At 48.1% G+C, this 26,417-nt stretch overlaps 1 protein-coding gene across 2 annotated transcripts in view; it reads left to right on the top strand.

The window, feature by feature from the left end:
* Positions 1-26,417, top strand: part of LOC148431281 (uncharacterized) — a 73,828-nt gene that overhangs the window by 26,602 nt on the left and 20,809 nt on the right. Inside the window, exons 2-3 of one of the 2 annotated variants that reach the window (XM_088466131.1) lie at positions 3,736-3,791; positions 18,342-18,443. In XM_088466131.1, coding sequence (XP_088322257.1) covers positions 3,743-3,791; positions 18,342-18,443 — 151 coding nt within the window. In that variant the 5' untranslated portion in view covers positions 3,736-3,742. The remainder of the gene's footprint in view (positions 1-3,735; positions 3,792-18,341; positions 18,444-26,417) is intronic. The other variant, XM_088466132.1, reaches the window with a different exon arrangement.

The following is a 26,417-nucleotide window of genomic DNA, read 5'->3' as shown; positions in this document are numbered from 1 at the left end:
GTCGCAAGCCCGATGGTCGCGATGGTCAAGTGACCCACAGCTATCTCTTTTTTTTCCAAAGGGGGCATGCCCACGCCTCACACAATTAGGCCACGCCCCCTGTTACCAGGCCTGCCGCGGCTCTTGGTGGGCCTGTATATACATAACATATACATAGCATATATATAATATATACATAACATATACATATACATAACATATACGTAACATATACATAGCATATACATATACATAACATATACATAGCATATACATAACATATACATAGCATATACATAACATATACGTAACATATACATAGCATATACATATACATAACATATACATAGCATATACATATACATAACATATACATAGCATATACATAACATATACATTTACATAATATATACATAACATCTATATAGCATATACATAACATGTACATAACATATACATAATACATACATAACATATACATAATACATACATAACATATACATAACATCTATATAGCATATACATAACATATACATAACATATACATAATGTATACATAACATATAAATAGCATATGCATAACATATACATAACATATACATAATACATACATAACATATACATAACATCTATATAGCATATACATAACATATACATAACATATACATAACATCTATATAGCATATACATAACATATACATAACATATACATAACATATACATAAAGTATACATAACATATACTTAACATATACATAATATATACATATACATAACATATACATAATATATACATAACATATACATAGCATATACATAACATATACATAACATATACATAATGTATACATAACATATAAATAGCATATGCATAACATATACATAACCTATACATATACATAACATATACATAACATATACATAATATATACATAACATATACATAATATATACATAACATATACATAGCATATACATAACATATACGTAACATATACATAGCATATACATATACATAACATATACATAGCATATACATATACATAACATATACATAGCATATACATAACATATACATTTACATAATATATACATAACATCTATATAGCATATACATAACATGTACATAACATATACATAATACATACATAACATATACATAATACATACATAACATATACATAACATCTATATAGCATATACATAACATATACATAACATATACATAATGTATACATAACATATAAATAGCATATGCATAACATATACATAACATATACATAATACATAAATAACAAATAAATAACATCTATATAGCATATACATAACATATACATAACATATACATAACATATACATAAAGTATACATAACATATACATAGCATATACATAACATATACATAATATATACATATACATAACATATACATAATATATACATAATATATACATAACATATACATAGCATATACATAACATATACATAACATATACATAATGTATACATAACATATAAATAGAATATGCATAACATATACATAACCGATACATAACATATACATAATGTATACATAACATATACATAGCATATACATAACATATACATAACATATACATAACATATACATAATATATACATAACATATACATAATATATACATAACATATACATAACATATACATAACATATACATAATATATACATAACATATACATAATATATACATAACATATACATAACATATACATAATATATACATAACATATACATAACATATACATAATATATACATAACATATACATAACATATACATAACATCTATATAACATATATATAATATATACATAACATATACATAACATATACATAACATATACATAACATCTATATAGCATATACATAACATATACATAACATATACATAATACATACATAATATATACATAACTTATACATAATACATACATAACATATACATAACATATACATAACATCTATATAGCATATACATAACATATACATAACATATACATAATATATACATAACATATACATAATACATACATAACATATACATAACATATACATAACATATACATAATATATACATAACATATACATAACATATACATAATATATACATAATATATACATAACATATACATAATATATACATAACATATACATAATATATACATAGCATATACATAACATATACATAATATATACATAATATATACATAACATATACATAACATATACATAATATATACATAACATATACATAACATATACATAACATCTATATAGCATATACATAACATATACATAACATATACATAATACATACATAACATATACATAACATATACATAACATCTATATAGCATATACATAACATATACATAACATATACATAATACATACATAACATATACATAACATATACATAATATATACATAACATATACATAACATATACATAACATATACATAACATCTATATAGCATATACATAACATATACATAACATATACATAATTCATACATAACATATACATAACATATACATAACATACACATAATACATACATAACATATACATAACATATACATAACATATACATAACATCTATATAGCATATACATAACATATACATAACATCTATATAGCATATACATAATATATATATAACATATACATAGCATATACATATACATATACATAATATATACATAACATCTATATAGCATATACATAACATATACATAACATATACATAACATATACATAGCATATACATAACATATACATAATATATACATAACATCTATATAGCATATACATAACATATACATAACATATACATAGCATATACATAACATATACATAATATATACATAACATCTATATAGCATATACATAACATATACATAACATATACATAGCTTATACATAACATATACATAATATATACATAACATCTATATAGCATATACATAACATATACATAACATATACATAGCATATACATAACATATACATAATATATACATAACATCTATATAGCATATACATAACATATACATAACATATACATAACATATACATAGCATATACATAACATATACATAACATATACATAACATCTATATAGCATATACATAACATATACATAACATATACATAACATATACATAACATATACATAACATCTATATAGCATATACATAACATATACATAACATATACATAATACATACATAACATATACATAACATATACATAACATATACATAACATATACATAGCATATACATAACATATACATAATATATACATAACATCTATATAGCATATACATAACATATACATAACATATACATAATACATACATAACATATACATAACATATACATAACATATACATATACATAACATATACATAATACATAACATATACATAACATATACATAACATATACATAACATATACATAATACATAACATATACATAATACATAACATATACATAACATATACATAATATATACATAAAATAGATTTATATTAAAAAATATATTTTTAAACAGTAATTCCTAACAGCAGCATTTATAGTGCCTCTTTTATTCATCAAAGTGACAACAAACTCTATCGCAGATGAAAATGTGACTCTTTACCCTTTAGTGCATAGCCCTATATTGTTTTCAGATTACATTTTGTGCATTTTATGTATTTTTCTATTGTTTCTAGTTATAGGATGAGGCTCCCCTGGGCTATGATTCTGCTCTTACTCCCTGCAGCACTCAGTAAGTTGTGTCACCTTTATAATATGCCTGGGGAGCCAGTGTAATGCTCCACTATGCAAGGTATGACTGAAGTCACTGAGGAGCACGCTAAGGTGTATGGGCGTGCCATTACCCAGACAGACCAAGGACTACATCTCAGGTGTATGGGCGTGCCATTACCCAGACAGACCAAGGACTACATCTCAGGTGTATGGCAAAGGGCAGATGGTCCAGGAGCAGTGAGAGGGAGGAGGTGAGACAGTGAGAGCTGGTGCCAGGCAGGAGAGACAGTAAGAGACAGCAGCAGCAGTAAAGGTAAGGAGCAGTGAGAGGGAGGAGGTGAGACAGTGAGAGCTGGTGCCAGGCAGGAGAGACAGTAAGAGACAGCAGCAGCAGTAAAGGTAAGGAGCGGTGAGAGAGAGGAGGTGAGGCAGTGAGAGCTGGTGCCAGGCAGGAGAGACAGTAAGAGACAGCAGCAGCAGTAAAGGTAAGGAGCGGTGAGAGAGAGGAGGTGAGGCAGTGAGAGCTGGTGCCAGGCAGGAGAGACAGTAAGAGACAGCAGCAGCAGTAAAGGTAAGGAGCAGTGAGAGAGAGGAGGTGAGACAGTGAGAGCTGGTGCCAGGCAGGAGAGACAGTAAGAGACAGCAGCAGCAGTAAAGGTAAGGAGCGGTGAGAGAGAGGAGGTGAGGCAGTGAGAGCTGGTGCCAGGCAGGAGAGACAGTAAGAGACAGCAGCAGCAGTAAAGGTAAGGAGCGGTGAGAGAGAGGAGGTGAGGCAGTGAGAGCTGGTGCCAGGCAGGAGAGACAGTAAGAGACAGCAGCAGCAGTAAAGGTAAGTAGCAGTGAGAGGGAGGAGGTGAGACAGTGAGAGCTGGTGCCAGGCAGGAGGGACAGTAAGAGACAGCAGCAGCAGTAAAGGTAAGGAGCGGTGAGAGAGAGGAGGTGAGACAGTGAGAGCTGGTGCCAGGCAGGAGGGACAGTAAGAGACAGCAGCAGCAGTAAAGGTAAGGAGCGGTGAGAGAGAGGAGGTGAGGCAGTGAGAGCTGGTGCCAGGCAGGAGAGACAGTAAGAGACAGCAGCAGCAGTAAAGGTAAGTAGCAGTGAGAGAGAGGAGGTGAGACAGTGAGAGCTGGTGCCAGGCAGGAGAGACAGTAAGAGACAGCAGCAGCAGTAAAGGTAAGGAGCGGTGAGAGAGAGGAGGTGAGGCAGTGAGAGCTGGTGCCAGGCAGGAGAGACAGTAAGAGACAGCAGCAGCAGTAAAGGTAAGGAGCGGTGAGAGAGAGGAGGTGAGGCAGTGAGAGCTGGTGCCAGGCAGGAGAGACAGTAAGAGACAGCAGCAGCAGTAAAGGTAAGTAGCAGTGAGAGGGAGGAGGTGAGACAGTGAGAGCTGGTGCCAGGCAGGAGGGACAGTAAGAGACAGCAGCAGCAGTAAAGGTAAGGAGCGGTGAGAGAGAGGAGGTGAGACAGTGAGAGCTGGTGCCAGGCAGGAGGGACAGTAAGAGACAGCAGCAGCAGTAAAGGTAAGGAGCGGTGAGAGAGAGGAGGTGAGGCAGTGAGAGCTGGTGCCAGGCAGGAGAGACAGTAAGAGACAGCAGCAGCAGTAAAGGTAAGTAGCAGTGAGAGGGAGGAGGTGAGACAGTGAGAGCTGGTGCCAGGCAGGAGAGACAGTAAGAGACAGCAGCAGCAGTAAAGGTAAGGAGCGGTGAGAGGGAGGAGGTGAGACAGTGAGAGCTGGTGCCAGGCAGGAGAGACAGTAAGAGACAGCAGCAGCAGTAAAGGTAAGGAGCAGTGAGAGGGAGGAGGTGAGACAGTGAGAGCTGGTGCCAGGCAGGAGAGACAGTAAGAGACAGCAGCAGCAGTAAAGGTAAGGAGCGGTGAGAGAGAGGAGGTGAGGCAGTGAGAGCTGGTGCCAGGCAGGAGAGACAGTAAGAGACAGCAGCAGCAGTAAAGGTAAGGAGCGGTGAGAGAGAGGAGGTGAGACAGTGAGAGCTGGTGCCAGGCAGGAGGGACAGTAAGAGACAGCAGCAGCAGTAAAGGTAAGTAGCAGTGAGAGGGAGGAGGTGAGGCAGTGAGAGCTGGTGCCAGGCAGGAGAGACAGTAAGAGACAGCAGCAGCAGTAAAGGTAAGGAGCAGTGAGAGGGAGGAGGTGAGGCAGTGAGAGCTGGTGCCAGGCAGGAGAGACAGTAAGAGACAGCAGCAGCAGTAAAGGTAAGGAGCAGTGAGAGGGAGGAGGTGAGACAGTGAGAGCTGGTGCCTGGCAGGAGAGACAGTAAGAGACAGCAGCAGCAGTAAAGGTAAGGAGCAGTGAGAGGGAGGAGGTGAGGCAGTGAGAGCTGGTGCCAGGCAGGAGAGACAGTAAGAGACAGCAGCAGCAGTAAAGGTAAGGAGCAGTGAGAGGGAGGAGGTGAGGCAGTGAGAGCTGGTGAGAGGCAGGAGAGACAGTAAGAGACAGCAGCAGCAGTAAAGGTAAGGAGCGGTGAGAGAGAGGAGGTGAGACAGTGAGAGCTGGTGCCTGGCAGGAGAGACAGTAAGAGACAGCAGCAGCAGTAAAGGTAAGGAGCAGTGAGAGGGAGGAGGTGAGGCAGTGAGAGCTGGTGCCAGGCAGGAGAGACAGTAAGAGACAGCAGCAGCAGTAAAGGTAAGGAGCAGTGAGAGGGAGGAGGTGAGGCAGTGAGAGCTGGTGCCAGGCAGGAGAGACAGTAAGAGACAGCAGCAGCAGTAATGGTAAGGAGCAGTGAGAGGGAGGAGGTGAGGCAGTTAGAGCAGATGCCAGGCAGGAGAGACAGTACGAGACAGCAGCAGCAGTAATTCTAAGGAGCAGTTAGAAGGAGGAGGTGAGGCAGTGAGAGCTGGTGCCAGGCAGGAGAGACAGTAAGAGACAGCAGCAGTAGTAAAGTTAAGGAGCAGTGAGAGGGAGGAGGTCAGACAGTGAGAGCTGGTGCCAGGCAGGAGAGACAGTAAGAGACAGCAGCAGTAGTAAAGGTAAGGAGCAGAGAGAGAGAGGAGTTGAGGCAGTGAGGGCTGGTGACAGGCAGGAGAGACAGTAAGAGACAGCAGCAGCAGCAGCAGCAGTAAAGGTAAGGAGCAGTGACAGGGAGGAGATGAGGCAGTGAGAGCTGGTGACAGGCAGGAGGGACAGTAAGAGACAGCAGCAGCAGTAAAGGTAAGGAGCGGTGAGAGAGAGGAGGTGAGACAGTGAGAGCTGGTGCCAGGCAGGAGGGACAGTAAGAGACAGCAGCAGCAGTAAAGGTAAGGAGCGGTGAGAGAGAGGAGGTGAGGCAGTGAGAGCTGGTGCCAGGCAGGAGAGACAGTAAGAGACAGCAGCAGCAGTAAAGGTAAGTAGCAGTGAGAGAGAGGAGGTGAGACAGTGAGAGCTGGTGCCAGGCAGGAGAGACAGTAAGAGACAGCAGCAGCAGTAAAGGTAAGGAGCGGTGAGAGAGAGGAGGTGAGGCAGTGAGAGCTGGTGCCAGGCAGGAGAGACAGTAAGAGACAGCAGCAGCAGTAAAGGTAAGGAGCGGTGAGAGAGAGGAGGTGAGGCAGTGAGAGCTGGTGCCAGGCAGGAGAGACAGTAAGAGACAGCAGCAGCAGTAAAGGTAAGTAGCAGTGAGAGGGAGGAGGTGAGACAGTGAGAGCTGGTGCCAGGCAGGAGGGACAGTAAGAGACAGCAGCAGCAGTAAAGGTAAGGAGCGGTGAGAGAGAGGAGGTGAGACAGTGAGAGCTGGTGCCAGGCAGGAGGGACAGTAAGAGACAGCAGCAGCAGTAAAGGTAAGGAGCGGTGAGAGAGAGGAAGTGAGGCAGTGAGAGCTGGTGCCAGGCAGGAGAGACAGTAAGAGACAGCAGCAGCAGTAAAGGTAAGTAGCAGTGAGAGGGAGGAGGTGAGACAGTGAGAGCTGGTGCCAGGCAGGAGAGACAGTAAGAGACAGCAGCAGCAGTAAAGGTAAGGAGCGGTGAGAGGGAGGAGGTGAGACAGTGAGAGCTGGTGCCAGGCAGGAGAGACAGTAAGAGACAGCAGCAGCAGTAAAGGTAAGGAGCAGTGAGAGGGAGGAGGTGAGACAGTGAGAGCTGGTGCCAGGCAGGAGAGACAGTAAGAGACAGCAGCAGCAGTAAAGGTAAGGAGCGGTGAGAGAGAGGAGGTGAGGCAGTGAGAGCTGGTGCCAGGCAGGAGAGACAGTAAGAGACAGCAGCAGCATTAAAGGTAAGGAGCGGTGAGAGAGAGGAGGTGAGACAGTGAGAGCTGGTGCCAGGCAGGAGGGACAGTAAGAGACAGCAGCAGCAGTAAAGGTAAGTAGCAGTGAGAGGGAGGAGGTGAGGCAGTGAGAGCTGGTGCCAGGCAGGAGAGACAGTAAGAGACAGCAGCAGCAGTAAAGGTAAGGAGCAGTGAGAGGGAGGAGGTGAGACAGTGAGAGCTGGTGCCTGGCAGGAGAGACAGTAAGAGACAGCAGCAGCAGTAAAGGTAAGGAGCAGTGAGAGGGAGGAGGTGAGGCAGTGAGAGCTGGTGCCAGGCAGGAGAGACAGTAAGAGACAGCAGCAGCAGTAAAGGTAAGGAGCAGTGAGAGGGAGGAGGTGAGGCAGTGAGAGCTGGTGCCAGGCAGGAGAGACAGTAAGAGACAGCAGCAGCAGTAAAGGTAAGGAGCGGTGAGAGAGAGGAGGTGAGACAGTGAGAGCTGGTGCCTGGCAGGAGAGACAGTAAGAGACAGCAGCAGCAGTAAAGGTAAGGAGCAGTGAGAGGGAGGAGGTGAGGCAGTGAGAGCTGGTGCCAGGCAGGAGAGACAGTAAGAGACAGCAGCAGCAGTAAAGGTAAGGAGCAGTGAGAGGGAGGAGGTGAGGCAGTGAGAGCTGGTGCCAGGCAGGAGAGACAGTAAGAGACAGCAGCAGCAGTAAAGGTAAGGAGCAGTGAGAGGGAGGAGGTGAGGCAGTTAGAGCAGATGCCAGGCAGGAGAGACAGTACGAGACAGCAGCAGCAGTAATTCTAAGGAGCAGTGAGAAGGAGGAGGTGAGGCAGTGAGAGCTGGTGCCAGGCAGGAGAGACAGTAAGAGACAGCAGCAGTAGTAAAGTTAAGGAGCAGTGAGAGGGAGGAGGTCAGACAGTGAGAGCTGGTGCCAGGCAGGAGAGACAGTAAGAGACAGCAGCAGTAGTAAAGGTAAGGAGCAGTGAGAGAGAGGAGTTGAGGCAGTGAGGGCTGGTGACAGGCAGGAGAGACAGTAAGAGTAAGCAGCAGCAGCAGCAGTAAAGGTAAGGAGCAGTGACAGGGAGGAGATGAGGCAGTGAGAGCTGGTGACAGGCAGGAGAGACAGTAAGAGACAGCAGCAGCAGAAGTAAAGGTAAGGAGCAGTGACAGGGAGGAGATGAGGCAGTGAGAGCTGGTGCCAGGCAGGAGGGACAGTAAGAGACATCAGCAGCAGTAAAGGTAAGGAGCAGTGAGAGGGAGGAGGTGAGGCAGTGAGAGCAGGTGCCAGGCAGGAGGGACAGTAAGAGACAGCAGCAGCAGTAATGGTAAGGAGCAGTGAGAGGGAGGAGGTGAGGCAGTGACAGCTGGTGCCAGGCAGGAGAGACAGTAAGAGACATCAGCAGCAGTAAAGGTAAGGAGCAGTGAGAGGGAGGAGGTGAGGCAGTGAGAGCAGGTGCCAGGCAGGAGGGACAGGAAGAGACAGCAGCAGCAGTAATTGTAAGGTGCAGTGAGAGGGAGGAGGTGAGGCAGTGAGTGCTGGTGCCATGCAGGAGGGACAGTAAGAGACAGCAGCAGCAGTAAAGGTAAGGAGCAGTGAGAGGGAGGAGGTGAGGCAGTGAGTGCTGGTGCCAGGCAGGAGGGACAGTAAGAGACAGCAGCAGCAGTAAAGGTAAGGAGCAATGAGAGGGAGGAGGTGAGGCAGTGAGAGCTGGTGCCAGGCAGGAGAGACAGTAAGAGACAGCAGCAGCAGTAAAGGTAAGGAGCAGTGAGAGGGAGGTGGTGAGGCAGTGAGAGCTGGTGCCAGGCAGGAGGGACAGTAAGAGACAGCAGCAGCAGTAAAGGTAAGGAGCAGTGAGAGGGAGGAGGTGAGGCAGTGAGACCTGGTGCAAGGCAGGAGAGACAGTAAGAGACAGCAGCAGCAGTAAAGGTAAGGAGCAGTGAGAGGGAGGAGGTGAGGCAGTGAGAGCTGGTGCCAGGCAGGAGAGACAGTAAGAGACAGCAGCAGCAGTAAAGGTAAGGAGCAGTGAGAGGGAGGAGGTGAGGCAGTGAGAGCTGGTGCCAGGCAGGAGAGACAGTAAGAGACAGCAGCAGCAGTAAAGGTAAGGTGCAGTGAGAGGGAGGAGATGAGGCAGTGAGTGCTGGTGCCATGCAGGAGGGACAGTAAGAGACAGCAGCAGCAGTAAAGGTAAGGAGCAGTGAGAGGGAGGAGGTCAGGCAGTGAGAGCTGGTGCCAGGCAGGAGAGACAGTAAGAGACAGCAGCAGCAGTAAAGGTAAGGAGCAGTGAGAGGGAGGAGGTGAGGCAGTGAGAGCTGGTGCCAGGCAGGAGAGACAGTAAGAGACAGCAGCAGCAGTAAAGGTAAGGAGCAGTGAGAGGGAGGAGGTGAGGCAGTGAGAGCAGATGCCAGGCAGGAGAGACAGTAAGAGACAGCAGCAGCAGTAATTCTAAGGAGCAGTGAGAGGGAGGAGGTGAGGCAGTGAGAGCTGGTGCCAGGCAGGAGAGACAGTAAGAGACAGCAGCAGCAGTAAAGGTAAGGAGCGGTGAGAGAGAGGAGGTGAGACAGTGAGAGCTGGTGCCTGGCAGGAGAGACAGTAAGAAACAGCAGCAGCAGTAAAGGTAAGGAGCAGTGAGAGGGAGGAGGTGAGGCAGTGAGAGCTGGTGCCAGGCAGGAGAGACAGTAAGAGACAGCAGCAGCAGTAAAGGTAAGGAGCAGTGAGAGGGAGGAGTTTAGGCAGTGAGAGCTGGTGCCAGGCAGGAGAGACAGTAAGAGACAGCAGCAGCAGTAAAGGTAAGGAGCGGTGAGAGAGAGGAGGTGAGACAGTGAGAGCTGGTGCCTGGCAGGAGAGACAGTAAGAGACAGCAGCAGCAGTAAAGGTAAGGAGCAGTGAGAGGGAGGAGGTGAGGCAGTGAGAGCTGGTGCCAGGCAGGAGAGACAGTAAGAGACAGCAGCAGCAGTACAGGTAAGGAGCAGTGAGAGGGAGGAGGTGAGGCAGTGAGAGCTGGTGCCAGGCAGGAGAGACAGTAAGAGACAGCAGCAGTAGTAAAGGTAAGGAGCAGTGAGAGAGAGGAGTTGAGGCAGTGAGGGCTGGTGACAGGCAGGAGAGACAGTAAGAGACAGCAGCAGCAGCAGCAGTAAAGGTAAGGAGCAGTGACAGGGAGGAGATGAGGCAGTGAGAGCTGGTGACAGGCAGGAGAGACAGTAAGAGACTGCAGCAGCAGAAGTAAAGGTAAGGAGCAGTGACAGGGAGGAGATGAGGCAGTGAGAGCTGGTGCCAGGCAGGAGGGACAGTAAGAGACAGCAGCAGCAGTAAAGGTAAGGAGCAGTGAGAGGGAGGAGGTGAGGCAGTGACAGCTGGTGCCAGGCAGGAGAGACAGTAAGAGACATCAGCAGCAGTAAAGGTAAGGAGCAGTGAGAGGGAGGAGGTGAGGCAGTGAGAGCAGGTGCCAGGCAGGAGGGACAGTAAGAGACAGCAGCAGCAGTAAAGGTAAGGAGCAGTGAGAGGGAGGAGTTGAGGCAGTGACAGCTGGTGCCAGGCAGGAGAGACAGTAAGAGACATCAGCAGCAGTAAAGGTAAGGAGCAGTGAGAGGGAGGAGGTGAGGCAGTGAGAGCAGGTGCCAGGCAGGAGGGACAGTAAGAGACAGCAGCAGCAGTAATTGTAAGGTGCAGTGAGAGGGAGGAGGTGAGGCAGTGAGTGCTGGTGCCATGCAGGAGGGACAGTAAGAGACAGCAGCAGCAGTAAAGGTAAGGAGCAGTGAGAGGGAGGAGGTGAGGCAGTGAGTGCTGGTGCCAGGCAGGAGGGACAGTAAGAGACAGCAGCAGCAGTAAAGGTAAGGAGCAGTGAGAGGGAGGAGGTGAGGCAGTGAGAGCTGGTGCCAGGCAGGAGAGACAGTAAGAGACAGTAGCAGCAGTAAAGGTAAGGAGCAGTGAGAGGGAGGTGGTGAGGCAGTGAGAGCTGGTGCCAGGCAGGAGGGACAGTAAGAGACAGCAGCAGCAGTAAAGGTAAGGAGCAGTGAGAGGGAGGAGGTGAGGCAGTGAGAGCTGGTGCAAGGCAGGAGAGACAGTAAGAGACAGCATCAGCAGTAAAGGTAAGGAGCAGTGAGAGGGAGGAGGTGAGGCAGTGAGAGCTGGTGCCAGGCAGGAGAGACAGTAAGAGACAGCAGCAGCAGTAAAGGTAAGGAGCAGTGAGAGGGAGGAGGTGAGGCAGTGAGAGCTGGTGCCAGGCAGGAGAGACAGTAAGAGACAGCAGCAGCAGTAAAGGTAAGGAGCAGTGAGAGGGAGGAGGTGAGGCAGTGAGAGCTGGTGCCAGGCAGGAGAGACAGTAAGAGACAGCAGCAGCAGTAAAGGTAAGGAGCAGTGAGAGGGAGGACGTGAGGCAGTGAGAGCTGGTGCCAGGCAGGAGGGACAGTAAGAGACAGCAGCAGCAGTAAAGGTAAGGAGCAGTGAGAGGGAGGAGGTCAGGCAGTGAGAGCTGGTGCCAGGCAGGAGAGACAGTAAGAGACAGCAGCAGCAGTAAAGGTAAGGAGCAGTGAGAGGGAGGAGGTGAGGCAGTGAGAGCTGGTGCCAGGCAGGAGAGACAGTAAGAGACAGCAGCAGCAGTAAAGGTAAGGAGCAGTGAGAGGGAGGAGGTGAGGCAGTGAGAGCTGGTGCCAGGCAGGAGAGACAGTAAGAGACAGCAGCAGCAGTAAAGGTAAGGAGCAGTGAGAGGGAGGAGGTGAGGCAGTGAGAGCTGGTGCCAGGCAGGAGAGACAGTAAGAGACAGCAGCAGCATTAAAGGTAAGAAGCAGTGAGAGGGAGGAGGTGAGGCAGTGAGAGCTGGTGCCAGGCAGGAGAGACAGTAAGAGACAGCAGCAGCAGTAAAGGTAAGGAGCGGTGAGAGGGAGGAGGTGAGGCAGTGAGAGCAGGTGCCAGGCAGGAGGGACAGTAAGAGACAGCAGCAGCAGTAAAGGTAAGGAGCGGTGAGAGGGAGGAGGTGAGACAGTGAGAGCTGGTGCCAGGCAGGAGGGACAGCAAGAGACAGCAGCAGCAGTAAAGGTAAGGAGCAGTGAGAGGGAGGAGGTGAGGCAGTGAGAGCTGGTGCCAGGCAGGAGAGACAGCAGCAGCAGTAAAGGTAAGGAGCAGTGAGAGGGAGGAGGTGAGGCAGTGAGAGCTGGTGCCAGGCAGGAGAGACAGCAAGAGACAGCAGCAGCAGTAAAGGTAAGGAGCAGTGAGAGGGAGGAGGTCAGGCAGTGAGAGCTGGTGCCAGGCAGGAGAGACAGTAAGAGACAGCAGCAGCAGTAAAGGTAAGGAGCAGTGAGAGGGAGGAGGTGAGGCAGTGAGAGCTGGTGCCAGGCAGGAGAGACAGTAAGAGACAGCAGCAGCAGTAAAGGTAAGGAGCAGTGAGAGGGAGGAGGTGAGGCAGTGAGAGCTGGTGCCAGGCAGGAGAGACAGTAAGAGACAGCAGCAGCAGTAAAGGTAAGGAGCAGTGAGAGGGAGGAGGTGAGGCAGTGAGAGCTGGTGCCAGGCAGGAGGGACAGTAAGAGACAGCAGCAGCAGTAAAGGTAAGGAGCAGTGAGAGGGAGGAGGTGAGGCAGTGAGAGCTGGTGCCAGGCAGGAGAGACAGTAAGAGACAGCAGCAGCAGTAAAGGTAAGGAGCAGTGAGAGGGAGGAGGTGAGGCAGTGAGAGCAGGTGCCAGGCAGGAGGGACAGTAAGAGACTGCAGCAGCAGTAAAGGTAAGGAGCGGTGAGAGGGAGGAGGTGAGACAGTGAGAGCTGGTGCCAGGCAGGAGGGACAGTAAGAGACAGCAGCAGCAGTAAAGGTAAGGAGCAGTGAGAGGGAGGAGGTGAGGCAGTGAGAGCTGGTGCCAGGCAGGAGAGACAGTAAGAGACAGCAGCAGCATTAAAGGTAAGGAGCAGTGAGAGGGAGGAGGTGAGGCAGTGAGAGCTGGTGCCAGGCAGGAGAGACAGTAAGAGACAGCAGCAGCAGTAAAGGTAAGGAGCAGTGAGAGGGAGGAGGTCAGGCAGTGAGAAATGGTGCCAGGCAGGAGAGACAGTAAGAGACAGCAGCAGCAGTAAAGGTAAGGAGCAGTGAGAGGGAGGAGGTGAGGCAGTGAGAGCTGGTGCCAGGCAGGAGAGACAGTAAGAGACAGCAGCAGCAGTAAAGGTAAGGAGCAGTGAGAGGGAGGAGGTGAGGCAGTGAGAGCTGGTGCCAGGCAGGAGGGACAGTAAGAGACAGCAGCAGCAGTAAAGGTAAGGAGCAGTGAGAGGGAGGAGGTCAGGCAGTGAGAGCTGGTGCCAGGCAGGAGAGACAGTAAGAGACAGCAGCAGCAGTAAAGGTAAGGAGCAGTGAGAGGGAGGAGGTGAGGCAGTGAGAGCTGGTGCCAGGCAGGAGAGACAGTAAGAGACAGCAGCAGCAGTAAAGGTAAGGAGCAGTGAGAGGGAGGAGGTGAGGCAGTGAGAGCTGGTGCCAGGCAGGAGGGACAGTAAGAGACAGCAGCAGCAGTAAAGGTAAGGAGCAGTGAGAGGGAGGAGGTGAGGCAGTGAGAGCTGGTGCCAGGCAGGAGAGACAGTAAGAGACAGCAGCAGCATTAATGGTAAGTAGCGGTGAGAGGGAGGAGGTGAGGCAGTGAGAGCTGGTGCCAGGCAGGAGAGACAGTAAGAGACAGCAGCAGCAGTAAAGGTAAGGAGCGGTGAGAGGGAGGAGGTGAGGCAGTGAGAGCAGGTGCCAGGCAGGAGGGACAGTAAGAGACAGCAGCAGCAGTAAAGGTAAGGAGCGGTGAGAGGGAGGAGGTGAGGCAGTGAGAGCTGGTGCCAGGCAGGAGGGACAGCAAGAGACAGCAGCAGCAGTAAAGGTAAGGAGCAGTGAGAGGGAGGAGGTGAGGCAGTGAGAGCTGGTGCCAGGCAGGAGAGACAGCAAGAGACAGCAGCAGCAGTAAAGGTAAGGAGCAATGAGAGGGAGGAGGTGAGGCAGTGAGAGCTGGTGCCAGGCAGGAGAGACAGTAAGAGACAGCAGCAGCAGTTAAGGTAAGGAGCAGTGAGAGGGAGGAGGTCAGGCAGTGAGAGCTGGTGCCAGGCAGGAGAGACAGTAAGAGACAGCAGCAGTAAAGGTAAGGAGCAGTGAGAGGGAGGAGGTGAGGCAGTGAGAGCTGGTGCCAGGCAGGAGGGACAGTAAGAGACAGCAGCAGCAGTAAAGGTAAGGAGCAGTGAGAGGGAGGAGGTGAGGCAGTGAGAGCTGGTGCCAGGCAGGAGAGACAGTAAGAGACAGCAGCAGCAGTAAAGGTAAGGAGCAGTGAGAGGGAGGAGGTGAGGCAGTGAGAGCAGGTGCCAGGCAGGAGGGACAGTAAGAGACTGCAGCAGCAGTAAAGGTAAGGAGCGGTGAGAGGGAGGAGATGAGACAGTGAGAGCTGGTGCCAGGCAGGAGGGACAGTAAGAGACAGCAGCAGCAGTAAAGGTAAGGAGCAGTGAGAGGGAGGAGGTGAGGCAGTGAGAGCTGGTGCCAGGCAGGAGAGACAGTAAGAGACAGCAGCAGCATTAAAGGTAAGGAGCAGTGAGAGGGAGGAGGTGAGGCAGTGAGAGCTGTTGCCAGGCAGGAGAGACAGTAAGAGACAGCAGCAGCAGTAAAGGTAAGGAGCAGTGAGAGGGAGGAGGTGAGGCAGTGAGAGCAGGTGCCAGGCAGGAGGGACAGTAAGAGACCGCAGCAGCAGTAAAGGTAAGGAGCAGTGAGAGAGAGGAGTTGAGGCAGTGAGGGCTGGTGACAGGCAGGAGAGACAGTAAGAGACAGCAGCAGCAGCAGCAGCAGCAGTAAAGGTAAGGAGCAGTGAGAGGGAGGAGGTGAGGCAGTGACAGCTGGTGCCAGGCAGGAGAGACAGTAAGAGACATCAGCAGCAGTAAAGGTAAGGAGCAGTGAGAGGGAGGAGGTGAGGCAGTGAGAGCAGGTGCCAGGCAGGAGGGACAGTAAGAGACAGCAGCAGCAGTAAAGGTAAGGAGCAGTGAGTGGGAGGAGGTGAGGCAGTGAGAGCAGGTGCCAGGCAGGAGGGACAGTAAGAGACAGCAGCAGCAGTAAAGGTAGGGAGCAGTGAGAGGGAGGAGGTGATGCAGTGAGAGCTGGTGCCAGGCAGGAGGGACAGTAAGAGACAGCAGCAGCAGTAAAGGTAAGGAGCAGTGAGAGAGAGGAGGTGAGGCAGTGAGAGCTGGTGCCAGGCAGGAGAGACAGTAAGAGACAGCAGCAGCAGTAAAGGTAAGGAGCAGTGAGAGGGAGGAGGTGAGGCAGTGAGCTCTGGTGCAAGGCAGGAGGGACAGTAAGAGACAGCAGCAGCAGTAAAGGTAGGGAGCAGGGAACAGATAAGCGCAGTGAGGGGAGTAGCGGAATCACAGTGTCTGACACAGAGAGCTGAGCAGGGACGTACTCACCTGATGCCAATCAGCAGAAATCACGACTAATACCAGTAACCTACACACTAGGAGCTCTTGTTTGCATGTGGGACTGATTACGCTACAGGAAAATGCTTTGCAAAAAGAATCCAATGACCGGCCGCAGCATAAATAGGCGCACTATGGGGCCTATTCATCATATCTAAAATTTATCTGGAGGTAATTAGGTTTAGAGCACGCATGGAGTTCTACCTAATTACCAGAGTAATTCATCGTTCCTCCTCTCCAACAGTATCTATTACGAAAAGCTGTTATTTTTGCGATGACAGCTTTTCGGGAAATAGATACTTTTCCCTGCCTACACTACCTTATCGCAGCTGTAATCAGTGCTGCGCATGCACTGTTACATTCACAAAAAGCAGCGTATGTACAGCACTGCCTACAGCTGCGATAATTGTGTGTGTGTCCCCAACCCTCCCCCCCTCCGCTCACCTCCCCCCTGTCCCCCACTTAGCTACCCACTTCAGCCGCCTCCGGCTCTGTCTGCTGTGCTGACACTGTGTTCTCCCGACAGAGCACAGTAAAGTTTAGAAAAAAAAAATATAATTTTTTCTAAACTTTACTGTGTTCTGCCGGGAGAGCACAGTGTCAGCACAGCAGACGGAGCCAGAGGAGGGACCAGTGAGTGACAGAGGGACCACCAGAGGACCTGCCCGCACTGACAAAGGTAAGTGTAACTCGCTGTACGCCACCTGAGAGTGGCGTATAGTAACACCATCAAATTCCGAAAATAAATAATTTTCGGAATTTGATGAATAGCCTAATTTGCATATCCCCATACTAATGTACCAATATCCCCATACTAATGTACCCATACTAATGTACTAATGTATGGGGAGAGTGGAAACGCAGGCAGACTTGCCCAGGAGATATCCGTGATTAGTAATATCTCCTGTATTAAGGGGGTCATTCAGACCCACTCGCGAGCAGCAGTACGCTCGCAAGTGAGTCGATGGTCCCCACTGCGCATGCGCACGACGGAGGGAGCTCCGTCGTGCGCATGCGCGAGCCCCGGCGAGTGAAAGACTTTCCATTGCTCCGGGTCTCGCACCAAAGGGGGAGTGCTGACGATGTTGATTGACAGCACGCCCCCTTTGGTGGGCGTGCCGGGGGTGGGAACGCCTACCGTCTCAAGCCGTCTCAAGCCGGCCCCACTGACATCACTAGTGATGTCAGTGGGAGTGATTTTGGCTCTGATACAGCCAAAATCACTCCAGGGCTTGTGGTTGAGAAACCCGACCACAGGGTTTCACTCGCAAGTCCGATGGTCGTGATGGTCAAGACCATCGCGACCATCTTGTTGCACGCTCGTATATGCTGTGGGTGGTGACCCACAGCTATACGAGCGTCCAGGAGGACGCTCCATTTTAATGGAGGAGGGCCCTGATTCAGAGCGAGCGCTCTGGTCAGAGCGTCCGGCTCTGAATCAGGGCCTAAGTGTCTTCATGAAAACTAAAATAAAAGTAATTAAGGAAAATGTCCTTTAAAACTTTATTTTAATGTTGATGAATAGGTCCCTGTATGATTAACAATGGCCAAGAGTTGATTAACAAAAAAACAAAATATAATAATCAATGGTGATATTTATCATGTCCTAATATTTACTATAATACCGTGATACACTTTAAGGTACTGACTGATACTCCTTATTTTTCCATTAATCGAAAAATCATTTCCATCAAACTAATTACTTTTAGAAAACTGTTTTTTTTATAAATCAACAAAAAAAGTAATTTCAATAGATAAAAACTTGTGTTTTTAACTATATATCATTTATAACCTTCTGTATATCATTCATGCATTGAATAAAACTACAATGTTAACGAATATCAGTCTACTGCAGCCATGCCGTCATGTGACTGCGCTGGGCGCGCATTGTTTGGGGATCTATCCCATTACCCATTTGTCAAATTAAGAAAATGTAAAGGAACCTTAGTGGGTGATTCTCCTACTGTATGTATCTCTTATTCTCATCACATTTCTCTTTCTCATCCAGTCAGAGCTGTAGACCAGAGTGAAGATATGGAGGATGACGACCAAAAGGAGAACGTTACAAGGGAGGATCCCAGCGACTATGATCTGGGATCTGGAGCTTCCAGTTAGTAATCACATTAATCTGTTTGTGAAAGGGAATTTTTATCTGCAAATGAAACAAACACAAGCTCTCGATCTAAGCCTCACATGTTCATTTTAATTAATTAATCAATCGATCATTCTTGTGTTCTTTTATGACATTTTCTCTCCTCAGTGGCTGTAAACTTGTCCTTTTTTTAAAAATAAAAAGGGCATGCACAGTTTAACAAACCAAACACTTCAGTGACAAGGACTGCCACTTTTGTAGCTGAAGTGCTTGGTTTGTTGTTGTTAATAATGGGCTTAAAACAGCTAACAGCCATAACTAAAAGAAAAGCGGAATTTTCCTAAGAGCCTCCCACCCACCATTATTTTGTATATTAAACAAACCAAGCACTTCAGTGGCAGGGACTGACATTTTTGTGATGAAGTGCTTTTTGGGCCCCCACAAAACAAGATACCAATGGGCTTAAGGCAGCTAACAGTGTTGTTGTCAATGATAGGCTTAAGGCAGCTAAGCTAACAGTGCTGATAATGATCTCCACAGTGGCAAGATGCCATTATTATTACCATCCTTCACGCAATATTAGTTAATCCCCTCTGCAATCCACCATTACAGAAGTCTCTCTACTTTGACGAAATTGCCGGTAATGGTTTTCCTCATAGAATTTGTAGTTCATTTTAATGAACATCATCTGTGATGCACTGCGCAAATATTAACATGATGGCCCTGAACCTACTAAGTGTCATGGGTCTGAGCACCATGTACCGGCCAGTTAGGATGCGCCCTGTAATCGCGCGCAGTGAAGCCACACAACCTAAATTGGGGGCGTGGCCTCATTACCATAGTCCACGTCCCCTAAGTGACGTTATTAGTAGGCGTGCCTGCATGGCACGCCTCCAAATAACGTCAGGCTGGGGGTAAAGCCCAGCCCTCTGTCACTGGCTGGGCTTCCCCCAGCCTTCTCCCTTCAGTGAATGGATGCTACATGCATGCGTGCAGCATCCATTCACGCTCCAGGGGTCTGGCACCGCCACACAGCTGCTGCGGTGGGGGACCCAACCTCCCGATTTGACCACCCACTGGCCACTTCGGCCCACAGGTGGAACAGCGGGACAGTACGCCCCTGCAATGGCATTCTAATGCCCTGGCATGTCTAAGTTTCGCCGCTCATCCCTGTCACCTCCTACAAACTGCACTTCCTGTCAGTCACTCTGCGATGGGTCTTCGTAGTCACTGCAATCACAGTCCCGATCACAGTGGCCAGTTCACGCACGTGCACTGCAATGCATGCGCAAAACACAACAATCGTCCGATATCGTGCGTAATTACAGTTGCGATCCTCGCTGAATCAGTCCCTATGTGTCACTGTGCAGTCATTTAGCAGCAGCTAACTAACTACATTTTCCTTCTTTCACTAAGAGCCCGGCCTACACTTCCTCCCCCATTTCATCTCCAGAGTGAATGGCGGCCGAACACATGGGAGGGACTTTTATATGAAATCCAAAACACGCGAGACCCGGCGCTGGGAAGCCTCGTTTTGGGCTCCGAGTCAGATGGGAAGACCCCGAGCTGGGACTCGGATCCTGTCGGAAATACAAAATTCTGGGGGTCTCGGTTTTCTGAAAACTGAACCCGCTCCTCTCTAAGTAGAAATCCATCGCTCCTTACTCCATACTTACCTTGGTACATAGGGTGTATTCAATTACGATGAGCGGCTGCACACATCATCACTTATTATGGTAACCTCACTTTGCATATTATACTGCACGCCTTTATGGGATGTGTCGAAAAATCTGCGACTTTGGTGGTCGAGAAATGCCTCAGAAATGATTAGGTTCCCGCCTATTGAAGTCTCACCTTAGAGACCTATGTTGTTAATACAGATCTAGTTCCTGTGACTGCACAAGAGGCTGTAACTAATACTCTATTAGAATGGGGAAGGAAAGTGAGACTCTGTGCAGACGTATTGCACATACACGGTGTCACCGCAATGACACTAGGCAGCTACGTACTAGGCTTTATCTGAGGAAGTTGCAGAGATAACATGAAAATGTGACACTCAGCAGTTTCGTCTGTGCCAGACTGTGGCCTGTGGGCGGTTTGCACATATAGCACAAAAATGAACTTAATAAATGTTTCCTCTTCTACCACAGCTAATGCGTTCCTAAATGCGTTAAATGTTAGATACTAAGTGGCTGGCAGAGGGATTTCAGTCTTTGTACCTCACAGTTATTTTGAGTGGGTGCAATTGTGCATAGAAATTTTACATTTTCATTGTTTTATTGTCAGAAAGGTGACTGTATGTATGTATGTATGTATGTATGTATTAGGGGTGAGCGGGTTCGGATTTCTGAAATCCGAACCCCCCCGAGCCCCCCCGATCCGAGTCCGATCCGAGTCAGGCTCGACTTTTCCCGCCTGACTCGGATCTGACATCGAGGCAAAACGTCATCATCCCGCCTTCCGAGTCTCGCGGGTTTTGGATCCTATATAAGGTACCCGCGTCGGCGCCATTTTCTCACTCGGCTGTGGACAGTGAAGAGGGAGGGTGGGAGTTAGTGCTGTGTAGTGTAGTGTAGTGTAGTGCTGCTGTTGTCCACTACTTCAAAGTCCATAGGGGCTGGCTGTGTTGTGCTGTGCTGCTGTTGTTAATAGGGGCTGTGTCCACTACTTCAAAGTCCATAGGGGCTGGCTGGACTGTGTTGTGCAGTCAGTTCTCCATAGGGGCTGTGTCCACTCCAAAGTCCTGTGCAGTGTCCCAGTCCTAAAGGGGTGCTGTAGTGTTGTCCAGGGGGTGCTCTGTCCATCAGGGGTGCTCCCCCCAAGTGCTAAAAAAATAATATATTTTCTGTGTTTGTGAATTGTGTGCGCAGTAGCCGCACGTGCATCAACAAAGTAGTGCCAAGCGTGCGCCTGTGTCATAAGTAAAGGGCCGGCTGGCTTGACCGTTAAAGGGTGCTGTAACCCCCGAAAGTACACTCCAGTCCAAACCAAAAAAAAATTATTTTCTGTGTTTGTGAATTGTGTGCGCAGTAGCCGCACGTGCATCAACAAAGTAGTGCCAAGCGTGCGCCTGTGTCATAAGTAAAGGGCCGGCTGGCTTGATCGTTAAGGGTGCTGTAACCCCCGAAAGTACACTCCAGTCCAAACCAAAAAAAAAATTATTTTCTGTGTTTGTGAATTGTGTGCGCAGTAGCCGCACGTGCATCAACAAAGTAGTGCCAAACGTGCGCCTGTGTCATAAGTAAAGGGCCGGCTGGCTTGACCGTTAAGGGTGCTGTAACCCCCGAAAGTACACTCCAGTCCAAACCAAAAAAAAAATTATTTTCTGTGTTTGTGAATTGTGTGCGCAGTAGCCGCACGTGCATCAACAAAGTAGTGCCAAACGTGCGCCTGTGTCATAAGTAAAGGGCCGGCTGGCTTGACCGTTAAGGGTGCTGTAACCCCCGAAAGTACACTCCAGTCCAAACCCAAAAAAAAATTATTTTCTGTGTTTGTGAATTGTGTGCGCAGTAGCCGCACGTGCATCAACAAAGTAGTGCCAAGCGTGCGCCTGTGTCATAAGTAAAGGGCCGGCTGGCTTGACCGTTAAGGGTGCTGTAACCCCCGAAAGTACACTCCAGTCCAAACCTAAAAAAAAATTATTTTCTGTGTTTGTGAATTGTGTGCGCAGTAGCCGCACGTGCATCAACAAAGTAGTGCCAAGAGTGCGCCTGTGTCATAAGTAAAGGGCCGGCTGGCTTGACCGTTAAAGGGTGCTGTAACCCCCGAAAGTACACTCCAGTCCAAACCAAAAAAAAATTATTTTCTGTGTTTGTGAATTGTGTGCGCAGTAGCCGCACGTGCATCAACAAAGTAGTGCCAAGCGTGCGCCTGTGTCATAAGTAAAGGGCCGGCTGGCTTGACCGTTAAGGGTGCTGTAACCCCTGAAAGTACACTCCAGTCCAAACCTAAAAAAAAATTATTTTCTGTGTTTGTGAATTGTGTGCGCAGTAGCCGCACGTGCATCAACAAAGTAGTGCCAAGCGTGCGCCTGTGTCATAAGTAAAGGGCCGGCTGGCTTGACCGTTAAGGGTGCTGTAACCCCCGAAAGTACACTCCAGTCCAAACCTAAAAAAAAATTATTTTCTGTGTTTGTGAATTGTGTGCGCAGTAGCCGCACGTGCATCAACAAAGTAGTGCCAAGAGTGCGCCTGTGTCATAAGTAAAGGGCCGGCTGGCTTGACCGTTAAAGGGTGCTGTAACCCCCGAAAGTACACTCCAGTCCAAACCAAAAAAAAATTATTTTCTGTGTTTGTGAATTGTGTGCGCAGTAGCCGCACGTGCATCAACAAAGTAGTGCCAAGCGTGCGCCTGTGTCATAAGTAAAGGGCCGGCTGGCTTGACCGTTAAAGGGTGCTGTAACCCCCAAAAGTACACTCCAGTCCAAACCAAAAAAAAATTATTTTCTGTGTTTGTGAATTGTGTGCGCAGTAGCCGCACGTGCATCAACAAAGTAGTGCCAAGCGTGCGCCTGTGTCATAAGTAAAGGGCCGGCTGGCTTGACCGTTAAAGGGTGCTGTAACCCCCGAAAGTACACTCCAGTCCAAACCAAAAAAAAATTATTTTCTGTGTTTGTGAATTGTGTGCGCAGTAGCCGCACGTGCATCAACAAAGTAGTGCCAAGCGTGCGCCTGTGTCATAAGTAAAGGGCCGGCTGGCTTGACCGTTAAAGGGTGCTGTAACCCCCGAAAGTACACTCCAGTCCAAACCAAAAAAAAAATTATTTTCTGTGTTTGTGAATTGTGTGCGCAGTAGCCGCACGTGCATCAACAAAGTAGTGCCAAGAGTGCGCCTGTGTCATAAGTAAAGGGCCGGCTGGCTTGACCGTTAAAGGGTGCTGTGTTTAGCCGCACGTATATATCAAATCGATATAACATAAATGGAGGACCAAACTTTCTCCGATAAAAATAAAATAGAGAAAGATCAAGAACCACTTCCTCCTAGTGCTGAAGCTGCTGCCACTAGTCATGACATAGACGATAACATGCCATCAACGTCGTCTGCCAAGGCCGATGCCCAATGTCATAGTAGAGGGCACATACAATCCCAAATGGCAAAGTTCAGGAAAATGACCATGAAAAAGACATTTAAATCAGCTGAAGAGAAACGTAAACTTGCCAATATGCCATTTACGACACGGAGTGGCAAGGAACGGCTAAGGTCGATCCCTAGTATGTTCATGACTAGTGGTTCAGCTTCACATGACGATGGAAGCACTCCTCCCACTAAAAAAATCAAAAGAGTTAAGCTGGCAAAAGCACAGCGAAGAACTGTGCTTTCTAAGAAGATATCACAAATCCCCAAGGAGAGTCCAAGTGTGGTGGTGGTTGCGATGCCTGACCTTCCCAGCACTGGACGGGAAGAGGTGGCTCTTTCCACCATTTGCACGCCCCCTGCAAGTGCTGAAAGGAGCACCCACAGTCCACTTGCTGATATGCAAATTGAAGATGTCACTGTTGAAGTACAACAGGATGAGGATACTGGTGTAGCTGGCGCTGAGGAGGAAGTTGGCGAGGAGGATTCTGATGGTGATGTGGTTTGTTTAAATCAGGCTCCGGGGGAGACAGTTGTTGTCCGTGGGATGAAAAAGCCCATCACGGTCATGCCTGGGCAGAAGACCAAACATTCCACCTCTTTGGTCTGGCAATATTTCTATCCAAATCCGGACAACAACTGTCTTGCCATATGTACCATATGTAAAGGTGAAATAAGTAGGGGTAGGGACGTCAACCACCTAGGAACATCCTCCCTTATACGGCACCTGCAGCGCGTTCATAAAAAGTTACTGTCAAGTTCAGAAACTTTGGCTCAGACCGTAAGCAGTCCAGGGACACCTAAATCCCGTTGTCCTGTTGTATCCAAGCGCCTGCAAACCACACCGTCAACTCCCTCCTCGTCAATTTCCTCCTTAGTCAGGATCGGAAGTAGTCCTGCAGGCCATATCACTGGCATGACTGACTCTCCTATCCGGGATTCCTCCGGAGGATCCTGCATTGCTACGCCTACTGCTGCCGCTGCTGCTGTTGCTGCTGCTGCTGGGAGTCGTTCATCATCCCAGAGAGGAAGTAGGAACACCACTACTTTTACTAAACAATTGACCCTCCAACAGTCCTTAGCGAGGAGGATGAAGTACGACAGCAGTCATCCTGAAGCAAAACGTATAACTGAGGCCTTGACTGCTATGTTGGTGTTAGACGTGCGTCCGGTATCCGCCATTAGTGCAGTGGGATTTAGACAATTGATGGAGGTAGTGTGTCCCCGGTTCCAAATCCCGTCTAGATTCCACTTCACTAGGCAGGCGATACCGAGACTGTACAGAAACGTCAGAAAAAGTGTCCTCAGTGTCCTGAAAAATGCCGTTGTACACAATGTCCACTTAACCACGGACATGTGGACAAGTGGAACAGGGCAGACTAAGGACTATATGACTGTGACAGCCCACTGGGTAGATGTATCACCTTACGCAGCAACAGCAGCAGCGTCACCAGTAGCAGCATCTCAGAAACGCCAGCTCGTTACAAGGCAGGCTACGCTGTGTATCACCGGTTTCAGTAAGAGGCACACCGCCGACAACCTCTTAGAGAAACTGAGGGAAATCATCGCCCAGTGGCTTACCCCACTTAGACTCTCCTGGGGATTTGTGATATCTGACAACGCCACCAATATTGTGCGGGCATTACATCTGGGCAAATTCCAGCACGTCCCATGTTTTGCTCACACAATAAACTTGGTGGTGCAGAATTTTCTGAAAAGCGACAGGGGCGTGCAGGAGACGCTTTGGGTGGCCCGAAAAATTTCTGGCCACTTTCGCCATTCAGCGACTGCGTGCCGAAGACTGGAGCGCCAGCAAACACTCTTGAACCTGCCCCGCCATCACCTGAAGCAAGAGGTTGTGACGCGGTGGAACTCAACCCTCTATATGCTTCAGAGGATGGAGGAGCAGCAAAAGGCCATACAAGCCTATACATCCACCTATGACATAGGCAAAGGAGGGGGTATGCACCTGACTCAAGCGCAGTGGAGAATGATTTCCGTGTTGTGCAAGGTTCTTCAGCCCTTCGAACTTGCCACACGTGAAGTCAGTTCAGACACTGCCAGCTTGAGTCAGGTCATTCCCCTCATCAGGCTTTTGCAGAAGCAGCTGGAGAAAGTGAAGGAGGAGCTAAGACGGAGCGATTCCGCTCGGCATGTGGGACTTGTGGATGAAGCCCTTCATTCGCTTTGCCAGGATTCCAGGGTGGTCAATCTGTTGAAATCAGACCACTACATTTTGGCCACCGTGCTCGATCCTAGGTTTAAAGCCTATGTGGTGTCTCTCTTTCCGGCCGACACAAGCCTGCAGAGGTGCAAAGACCTGCTGGTGAACACACTGTCAGCTGAAGCGGAACGTGACACGTCAACGGCTCCTTCTTCATTTTCTCCCGCAACTGGGGCTGCCAGGAAAAAACTTAGGTATCCTAAGCAACCCGCTGGCGGTGATGCAGGGCAGGCAGGACCAAGTTTGGACATCTGGTCCGGACTGAAGGACCTGGCAACAATTTCTGACATGTCTACTGTCACTGCATATGATACTGTCACCATTGACAGAATGGTGGAGGATTACATCGGTGACAGCATCCAAGTAGGCATGTCAGACAGTCCATACCTGTACTGGCAGGAAAAAGAGGCAATTTGGAGGCCCCTGTACAAACTGGCTCTATTTTACCTGAGTTGCCCCCCCTCCAGTGTGTACTCCGAAAGAGTGTTTAGTGCAGCCGGGAACCTTGTCAGCGAAAGGCGTAGGAGGTTGCTTCCACAGAATGTGGAGAAGATGATGTTCATCAAAATGAATTATCAGCTCTTCCAGGGAGACCAGCCTCCAGAAGGTACAGAGGGACCTGTGGTGGTGGATTCAAGTGGGGACGAGTTAATACTTTGTGAGGATGAGGATGTACACACTGAAGAGGGTGAGGA

This window comes from Taudactylus pleione, unplaced genomic scaffold (assembly GCF_031769625.1).
Source record: "Taudactylus pleione unplaced genomic scaffold, aTauple2 ptg002523l, whole genome shotgun sequence".
Taxonomy (NCBI): domain Eukaryota; kingdom Metazoa; phylum Chordata; class Amphibia; order Anura; family Myobatrachidae; genus Taudactylus; species Taudactylus pleione.
Note: the sequence above shows the minus strand (reverse complement) of the source record. Positions and strands in the feature narration are given on the sequence as shown.